Consider the following 9,951-nt stretch of genomic DNA (forward strand, 5'->3'; position numbering starts at 1 on the left):
TTAGAACTTCTTCAGGCCCTCAGAAATGAGACGACCAAGATCAGTTGCCTAGTGATGTGTTAGCTTCTATGTTGATCGAGTATGTCGATGTGAGAGATGAAACTTACGTGAGGGTCCTTCATCATGGAAAAGTGGTTTCCGCCCATGACACCGTACTTCATGTTCTCGACACCGCAGAGTTGACCCCAGCCGTTGTCGCCAAAGTCTGTGCGGTGGTTCAACAACCACTTCATGGGAGCGGGGTCCTCATCCTCAGCTGGAGGTGGGCGTGGGTCACCGGGGTTACCGGCGACACCATCACGGCACCAGATGGCGTATGTCGATATAGGTGCAAGCGAAGGTTGCGGCTCGTAGTCGGATAGCGAACGGATTGCAGCTGTGAAGTGAGGTAGGAGCCACTTAGGAGTCTTGGTTGGGTCACCAGTGCCTAGAAGTCCAATCTCGTTGAAGAAGATGTGTAGACGAGCAGGGAGAGGGTCAAGCTTGACTGGGCAAGGAGAGTCAAGCAAAAGGAGCTTCTCGACCTTCTCGCCATTGGCAAGAAGGGCTTGCGACACAGCGTAAGCGATGACGCCTCCTGCTGACCAACCACCGATGATGTACGGGCCTTGAGGCTGACGACGCTTGATCTCTGCAAGGTAGATGAGCGAGACGGTCTCAATGCCGCACTGCCAGTCATCTGGGTTCTTCATGAATGGACAGTTAAGTCCATAGGCCGCAACGTCAGATCCGATGTTGGGAATGCTCACGTATGATGTGGCAGAGCCTGATCCATCAGGAAGAAAGAATATCTTTCTCGTGGCTGTCTTGGCATTACCTTGAAGAAGTACAGATGTAGCTGGGGGATATTGAGAAAGATCGGTCAGCTTGGCATTGACCTTGTCCAGCTGAGGGGTCTTTTGCTTTCTCTCAGACTTGGGAGCAGAGGGAGCTGCAGCCTTGGGCTTTGGCTTGGGGCGCATACCCAAAGCATTCTCAATGTCCTCGATGCAACCGTTAGTAGAAAGGAAGGTGGATGGTAGATCGATGCCGGTCTTCTCGCGAAGCTCTCCCAGGATAGTCAAGCTCATCAAGGAATCCATGCCGAGTTCAGCCAAGTCCGCTTGGTCAGTGATTTCGGAAATGTCTACTCCCATTTCCTGTGCGATGATGTGGCGTGCTAGACTGACTTCGCCAACTTCCGAATCAGGAATTTCGCGGACGGGTGAGTCAATATCGGGTTTGCCTGCGTCACTCGGTGCAGAGCTAGGGGCAGAGCTTGCAGGAGTGCTCACGTCATCTTCGTATGGTGTAGCCAAATCGGTGGAAGGCTCAGAGTCGGATTCCGAGAAGTCCTCCTCATCGACTGGTCCGGCAGCACCATCGAATTGGGAGAAGTGCTTCTTCATCTCTCCAACGGTGGGGTAATCGGTGAACAGAGAAGAGCTGATTTCCATCTCGAGATCCTCTCGGAATTTGGCAGAGATGGTAAGCGACATGAGCGAGTCAACGCCCAGGTTTTCAAATGCTGCCTCTTCGACAAGTTCGGACTGGTCCACATCCGTCTCAGCTGCGATGATCTGCATCACACGCGAGCTGACTGTTGCTCCTTGGGACTTCTTAGCTGCGACCTTCTTGGGTGCTCTCTGAGCCTTGGACGCAGGCTTGGAAACCTGGGCCTTGGTCGTTACGGGTGCAGCTTTGGCTACAGCAGTCTTGGTGGCGATGGGCTTAGCGGCAGCGACTGCTTTGGCAGGAGCTGCGGCAAGTGGTGCCTTTGCTGCGGTACCAGACTTCTGTTGAGGAGGCAGGAAGGTGTTGAGAACGCGACGGGGGATTTGCTGAAACTTGAGGCCACCAACAACGGCGACAATCTCGTCGCCCTCCATCACATAGACATCGCCAACGTAAATATTACCAGGCTTGGGTTGCATACGGACGTAAGAACGATATTTGACATCGGCAGACACCTTCTTCGAGATCCTGATGGACTCCCAGCCGTGCGAAATGCAGACGTTGGCGTCAGAGTCAACAAGGTCGGTAGCGTTGACAATGAAACCAGATATGTGAGCCATGCTGTCGATCCAGTAAGGAGCGCAGAAGAAATCGCCGTCCTCAGGCTTGGTCTGGAATTGGACCGAGGCTGTGGCTTCTGTAGTGTCGTTGTTGAGGATAACTTCTTCCATACCACGGTATTTCTCGTCATAGTCGACGAAGCACTTGAAGAGCTTATAAGCCATACCGCGCTGAATCACGTGAGCTTCTCTGCGCTTGCTCTTCTCCTTGAGAACATCAATTTGGGAGTTGACCATGAAGTTGATGCGATCCCAGCTCTCCTTCCACGATGATATGTCCTCGTACTTGACCAGGCAGTGGGCATGTTCCTGGATGAGCTTGCCCTCGGGAGTGACGCTGCGGTACTTGAGGTGAACAACTCCTTCGTCAAGATCTGCCTTAGCCTCAAGTTGGATGTGTTGTCCTTCAGCGGGCTGGTCAAACTTGGCAATGAATGGCTTCGGTACTTCCATGCTTGCAACGTTCATTCCAATCTCTGGAGCATTAGGGCGAAGTTGCTTGTACATGTAGTCAGCAACAGTAAGAGCCATGTCTCCATAAAGTGAAGATGGGCACAATGCAGTGCCGTTGACCTGGTGACCAATCACAGCAGCGAAGAGCTTAGGCTCTGCTACATTGGACTGCACAACTACTGTGCCAGTGTTCTCATCGAATTCTTCGTGTACGACCTTCTGGCAAGATGTGGAGAGGCGTTTGACGGGCTTCTCAACAACTGGAACAGACTTTGGAGCCTCAACAGCCTGAGGTGCTGCTTGTGGAAGTTCACCCTTGGTCAACGTCCAGTTGTTCTGGTAGTCGAGCCAATATTTCTTGTCATCAAAGCTATAGGTGGGGAGGGTGAGCAGCTCTTGGGCGTCGTTGAACTCGCGATGATACTCATCAAAGTTGATAGCAACTCCAGCAAGACTCAGTGCGCAAAGGGTGGTGGCGATAGTCTTCCAAGCATCCTCGCCACGACGAAGGGATGGGACGGTGACTGTTGCACCAACAGATGCCTTGACCATGCCTGAGCATACTGGGTGGGCGCCCACTTCGAGCCAAGCAGTCTTCTCATCGAATACCTTGTCCTTCTGGCCACTGGTCAGGGCTGTCCAGAAGTTTACGGTCTCACGTGCATGGCTAGCGAGGTACTCAGGGCCGACGATACCGGCATCGCGAATGACATCGCCCGACAAAGGCGAGAGGACTGGTACCACTGGCTTCTTGAATACTACAGAAGCAGCAATGCTCTTGAAAGACTCCAAGATGGGGTCGACCTGGGCAGAGTGGAAGGCGAAGGGAACATTGAGCTTGGTAGCCTTGAAGCCTCGTGCGCTGAGAGTGTCGTTCGCGGCGCCAACGACCTCTCCACTGCCGCAGAGGACAGTCTCTTCTGGACCATTGATGCAAGCGATCTCTGTCATCGAGGAACCGAGTGCACTACGTATGGCATCAACACTGCCCTTGACGGCGAGCATACCATGCGTGTGAGGAGTGCAGTCTTGAACAAGAAGCTCGGCACGACGACCAACAAGCATGACCATATCGCTGGCGGAGATGACACCAGCAACATGGAGAGCAGCGTACTCGCCGAGACTGTGTCCAATCACAGCGGAGGGAGTGATTCCCCACGAAGCCCACATGCGAGCAAGCGCGACCTGGATGCAGGCCATACCGAGCTGGACCTTTACCGGAGAAAGAGTCTGAACTTCGGTGCCGTCCAGAAGCTCGAGGAACGATGGAAGACCTTGGGAAATCGCGATGTCGTTGAGGTAATCAATGTCATCGCGGAAAGATCTCAAGTCTTCGTAGAGCTTCTTGCCGAGACCAGTATATTGGGAACCCTGACCAGTAAAGCAGAATGCAGTCTTCGTGGGTACCATCGGTACAGGGCTGTACGATTCCTTCGTCTGAGCTTGTAGAGCATCGTTGACCTTGGCGACATCGGCGATGGGGAAAGCCACGCGATAGTTGTGTTGGATGCGACGCGCCGTGGAAGTGTAGGACAGACTGGTCATGGTAGTCTCTGGGTTCTCAGATAGGTAGGACTGAAGTCGCTGGATGTTACGCTTCAAGGATGCGATGGAACGAGCGGTGACTGTGACGGGAAGAGTACCTCTGGGATCGGTGACCTTTGGCTTCTCGGCCACAGGTCCGTCCTCTAGGAGGATAGCCGTGTTACCACCAGCAGCAGAGAAATTGTTGAGGAAAATCTTGCGTTTGGATGCTCCGTTTCGAGGGAAAGCCACCTGAGTTTGAGAGATGTGAACGTTGCGCTCGCCAAGGTCCTTGGGGAAGGTCTTGTTCATCTCGCCCTTGATACCAACGTTGGCGGGGATCGCGTTCTTCTTCATCATCATCATGACCTTGATGAGAGAATTGATACCAGATGCTGCTTCACCGTGACCAATGTTCGCCTTGATAGCACCAAGATGAAGCGTTTGCTCGGGGTTACGGCGTCGGTGGCGAGGCGCGAATACATTGGTAACAGAGGTCATCTCGATACCGTCACCGGCCTGAGTACCGGTACCGTGCATCTCGACGTAGCTGATCTCATGAGCGTCGACACCAGCATTTGCCAATACCTTCTTATACAGGAACTCCTGGGCACCCGCATGAGGATGAGTAATGGAGACCGCTTCAGCAGAGTGGTTGGTAGCAGCACCCAAAATGCAGCCAAGGATATTGTCCTTGTCTGCGATGGCGTCCTCATATCTCTTCAAGATAACAGTTCCACATCCATCGCCACGGCAGTACCCATCAGCAGCATTGTCGTATGTCTTGCATGAACCGGTCTTAGAGAGGAATTGACCCTTCGAAAGACCAGAGAAGATATCGGGGTTGGTAAGCACGTTAAGACCACCGGCGCAAGCAGTATCGCAATCGCCAGCCCATAGTGAGGTACAGGCAAGCTGAATGGCAGCTAACGATGACGAGCATGCTGTGTCGACCGAGTATGAGGGACCACTGAATTTGAAATAGTAGTTGATTCTACCAGGAGCGAAAGCTCGGACACCACCGGTGATAAAATAAGTATCGACATTTTGCGCAGCGTTGATCTCACGCCAATCATCGGAGGTCTGGCCGTAGAAAGTACCAATTCGGTGGAGTTTCGTTGAGGGGGTGCGATTTGGGACATAACCAGACATTTCCAAGGCCTCATAAGCGGTCACTAATGCCAAGCGACCCATCGGATCGGTTTGTGCGGCCTCGCGGGGCGACATGTTGAAGAACCGGGGGTCGAAGAGACCAGGCTCATCGATGAAACATCCGAACGGGGTGTGAGACTTATTCTTGCCCTTTCCGGACGGATCACAGTGAGCGTCGGCGTCGAAACGGTCCGATGGAACCTTACGGTGGACATCGAGTCCCTTCTCGAGTAACTCCCAAAGCGCCTCATGACTGGCAGCACTAGGGAAGCGGCCAGCCATGCCGACAATGGCAATTTTGTCGTTCTGGGTACGACCCTGAGTTGCTCGCTCGTCTGGAGCTGCCCAAGACGTGTAATCAACAGCGGTGACAGAAGACGCGCCACCAGCTTTGATAGCTGAGACAAGACTGTTGGCAACATTGCTGACGCCGATAGCAAATACTGTAGCTGGAGCGCTAGCATTGGCTGTGATCTGAGAGACACTCTCCTCAAGGAGGTAATCCCAACGCACTGGAGCTTTGAGCATATCTACCAAAGACAGCTGAATTAGTTCCAAGGTGTTTTCAGCGACGTGGCATTTTCCACTCCAAGCCGAGTGAACCAAGGAGTGCGGTTGGTAAGCCTTGAGGATTTCACGCGTCTCGTCACCAAGGATCTTCTGGAGTGAGATATCACTGTACAGATGATCCGCGTGATAAGGAGCATAGACAGGCAAGGACACCTTTTGGTACTGACGAAGAGCCTCACACTCCTCGAACAGTCGCTTTGTAGTCGCCGGGGGGCCGCTTATGGTGATTGCCATAGTGCTGACAGCACTGATGTAAGCTTTGCTAGAGATAGATAGTTTCTTCTCTGCATGGTAAGCGTCAAGTGCCTTCTGAGCTGCTTCGTTGGTGACTCCGGCGACAATAGTCGACCAGCTTTCCTTCTTCTCATCGCCCTGGACGAGAGAGAGTTTGGCGTTGTTAACGCAGTTGCCGACGCGGAAAGCAACCCGGACAGTCTCAACGGCCAAGGGAATGAGGTCAGAGGTTGTCTTTGCAGAGACGACGGCAGCAGCTGCAAGAGAGCCAGTGCAAAGTGCAAGCACACGGGTATTGGCCTTAGTGGGCAGATCGTCAGAGTTCTCGGAAAAGTAACTATGTACAATTAGTAGGGTGGCAAGATAAGCCTATTTGACTCGGTACTTACCCGATATAGTGTCCCAACTGTGCAATGGTGACTAGGGCGCTTTCCATTTGAGGCAGCTTGAAGCCAGTCAAGCCTTTCTCATAGTAGGCTTCGACGAGATTCGAAATGGTAAGGAAGTCGGGAATCGCATCACGTTGAGTACGAGGGAGGGCGTTGATCTCTTCACGAAGAACAACACTGGCCCTTTCAAGAAAGGTAGATACCAAAGGATTTTGGTAGCGGAGGACCACTTTGCGCAGCAAAGGGTACTGCTCTGCAGTCTGATCTCCGAAGAGCAGGACGTTCGACATCTTGCTCAAAAAATAATTGAAGGGGCCAAAAGGGTTATGACTACTTAGTTGGATATGTCAAATGAAACAAGAAACCTAGACTCGGGATCTTGCTAGTGCGGTACGAAGGTGAGGCAGTTCAATGTGGAAGAAAGGACAATGAATGAAGTGTCAGTACATATGCTCTGGGCTGTGAGCTATGTCGAAATGGCTGAGAGATAAAAGGAAGGGTCGATCGAGATGTGGGCTGGACGTCTCGAAGCAACGAAGGGTTGGGATGATCTCTGGAATGATAGCAGGAAAGAGGTGATGGTATATATTCGCATAGCTATTGAGAGGAGCATGTGCATTGGCAAGGCTAAGATAGCTTGAATCGAACCACATCCCTAGTGTAGAGCCTTGTTAGTGCCGACAGCGGATCTTCGCGAAGCATTGATACGACGGGTCGACCATGACCTCCTTGAAGGCGCCGAAAGGGTAGCATGTCAGCTAGGATCCATGTTCCTGACGTTGAGAATAATCGAGTGGATGTGCAGCGGTAACCGTACGGCCCACTCCTGCGGTAAACTAACGTTAATGAGCAGCATGGCACAAGAGACGTAGGAATCTCCGACCATGCTATTGATAGCCAAGTCTAAACTGAGCTAAGCGGCTGGGAATGTCCAAAACGAAACCAGATAGACAGAAACAAACCCATCGATGCTAGGGTGCATCGATCTTGACGGGTGGAGAGCCGCCGGACAAAGTCCGTGTGCTTGCCTGCCTACCTGTCTGCCTGCTTGGGTTCATGCTCAAAGAGTAAGACAGGATCACCGGAAACAGAAGGCTGGCAGCAAGGTTACGGACAGCATGTCGAAGTAATGATGCGATTGCCGAAGATCATCGAGTCCGAAGGGTCAAGTCCGTATCGAATATGCACGACAACATTCAGAGAAGATCGAGGTGCTATTTCCTTACAAAGCGCCCCATCATATGCTACAGTCTGGGGTTTGTCACGGCTTCTGTTACCTGAAGACTGATAAAGATATGGATGTGTTGGCTTGGGTGCGTTACAAATGTCGTTCCTTGGCCGTTAGAGTAACGAGGTTGGTCACGTAGGAGACTCTGACGCTAGTTTTCGAATGTCCGACGTGAGCGGGTACCGTACCTGTATAGTAGTGTCAGAGATGCAGCTGAAAATAGACCAAGATAATCTTGGGTTTAAAATTGTTATGACAGATGCTGCGCGCTGCCCATTTGAGACCAGTGCGATATCTTACCCCGAACCTACGGTCTTCGAACACAGCTATTTCGAAGCGGACAAACGTGTTTGCGGTATGGCTGGATGCTCTCCGCAAGTGGAGAGGTCCAAAAATAAGGTCCTTGCCTTATCTACTGACTGACTTAAGGTACCGTAGCTTCCTTGCCTTACCTTACTTTACAGCAATGATCTAAGCACAGACCCTACAGTGGGTTCACTTCCTAAGGTACGATCAAGATGCAGGACTGAGATGAATAATCAAAATCTATCTTCGGGAGCTGCTACTTCGAATATTATCAATCTTATGCTGCTTTTGCGTCCTTCATTGCGAGACGATCTTGTTAGTCAGACTCGATGCATAGAAGATGTTCTCGGGTCTGCAAGTGCAGCTAAGCCTGGGATTGTTTTTCTCCTGTGAACCAACACTTTCATCACGGTCCCCTGTAAATCCGTGTTTGAAACACAAGTTATTCTTATTGCAATTACATCTCGGTTTCTGTTAGGCATACTCTCCAGTGCAGCCTTGCACAAATTGAAGACGTATTGAGTTCTGGCCACTGAAATCATGTGAAGTTCTCGAATGACAGCTAGCTGATATTACCATGCTTCATTTGTCATCTTTATGTGAAGCATATGGCGTGCCAATGCCATGTGAGCAAGTCAGCTCAACCGTGAGAACGCAAAAAATTCAGATCAAATACGAATGCTGCGACGGAAGTACGTTTCATTGTACACACTTGCTGCCTAGAAGGAATGTTATCGTAATTGAATGATAACATTGTCCTTTGACCTTGTCCCAGTGTCTGTGGTGATAATAATGCCCATGTGAGATGCGTATGACTTGTGTGTGAATGCATCGGGGTGTCCTTATCAGCCGCTTCAGTCCGCATGACACTTTGTAAATCATCGGTGAAGCATCATCGTCCTGATCAATCCTGCACAAGAAAAGCAGCCAGTCAATTGCTTTACCATACATGGGTTCCTCCTGTTGGTGCAACACGCCTTCCCTGCAGACCTGGCCCCGAGCCATGTGTGCTACCGTACGTATGGGCGTCATTGAGTCCCGTTTCACAACTTATGCAGGGCAACCCTCACAGCACAGAGGGTGGCCAAAAGCTACACTGCACTCACCAGCTCACCGCACACTGAGGACGGCATCTTGATGTCGAGCGGCTTGATAAAAGTCTCAGAGGTTGCAGTGATACTGCGATTCGAGTGATGCTGGAATGCGAATATGCATATTCGTTGGCTAAATCTATGTGCGCAAGTTGGCTGAGGTGGGCTGAAAAGTTGGCGGCACACCCAGCTCCAGTCATTCGCCACTCTCATAGAAGTAGACGATAACGATGATCTTCGCCTGGTATATCTCGAGGTTGGGCACTTTAACATGACTATGTCAATGATTGACTCGGTACCGCAGCTAGCCTCGTCATTGGAGATCGACGTGCCGAGAGTGTGTTGTATGCAGGGATAACCATTATTTGGACTGACACGCCGATAGGAGAATTATATGTTTTCCTTGTTGGAGGCTTTTGATGATGATCTGTGCGGTGATGTCTTCTGGTCACGAACGGCTGTAAGAAAGACTGTACTGTACTCAGCTTCACGATCAGTCTCCTCGTATTGTTCGTAGCAGTCCTTTGGGATGCAAATAGACTTAAGCTCATGCGGGAGGAAGTGGTATGTCATGACATGTAGCCAGCTGAAGGATGAATGGCTGACTGCCAAGGAGATAGAGCTTTGCCCTTCAATCTCGATACATACCTTACCTGACTTAGTAGTCATACAGCACAGCACGAAGGCAGCTGTACAGGTAGTATTGGATTTGTCGATCATCCCCGTGGAGAAGCAGTGGTGGCTTCGAAAACACAGTAGCTCCGTACCACGTACTGCAGCGGACGAGCAGCGGTCGAGCCATACGATCGGACAATTGCGATGGGACCAGCTAAATCCCAATTAGGAATCACGAGTGAGGTACGATGGCCATTTCGGTCCGCAAGGCAATGCTCAAGGAATATTTCGACAAATCATTGTGGTGGGACGGAGAGCAGGGACTCGAGCTTACA

At 51.2% G+C, this 9,951-nt stretch overlaps 1 protein-coding gene across 2 annotated transcripts; it reads right to left on the minus strand.

Moving 5' to 3' along the window:
* AAFC00_004123 (uncharacterized protein) lies at positions 1 to 6,666 on the minus strand (the record flags this gene model as incomplete). 2 transcript variants are annotated; one of them, XM_069348140.1, is made up of 4 exons in its annotated part: positions 1 to 48; positions 108 to 1,738; positions 1,769 to 6,324; positions 6,377 to 6,666. In XM_069348140.1, 4 exons carry the CDS (start codon positions 6,664 to 6,666, stop codon positions 1 to 3), a joined length of 6,525 nt encoding a protein of 2,174 aa, XP_069202263.1. The 2 variants fall into 2 exon arrangements, with proteins under 2 accessions (XP_069202263.1, XP_069202262.1); XM_069343710.1 differs by having other exon boundaries at positions 108 to 6,324.
* Between the last annotated feature and the right edge of the window lie 3,285 nt (positions 6,667 to 9,951).

Source organism: Neodothiora populina, assembly GCF_041146345.1.
Source record: "Neodothiora populina strain CPC 39397 chromosome Unknown canker_contig_17, whole genome shotgun sequence".
In the NCBI taxonomy this organism is placed as follows: domain Eukaryota; kingdom Fungi; phylum Ascomycota; class Dothideomycetes; order Dothideales; family Dothioraceae; genus Neodothiora; species Neodothiora populina.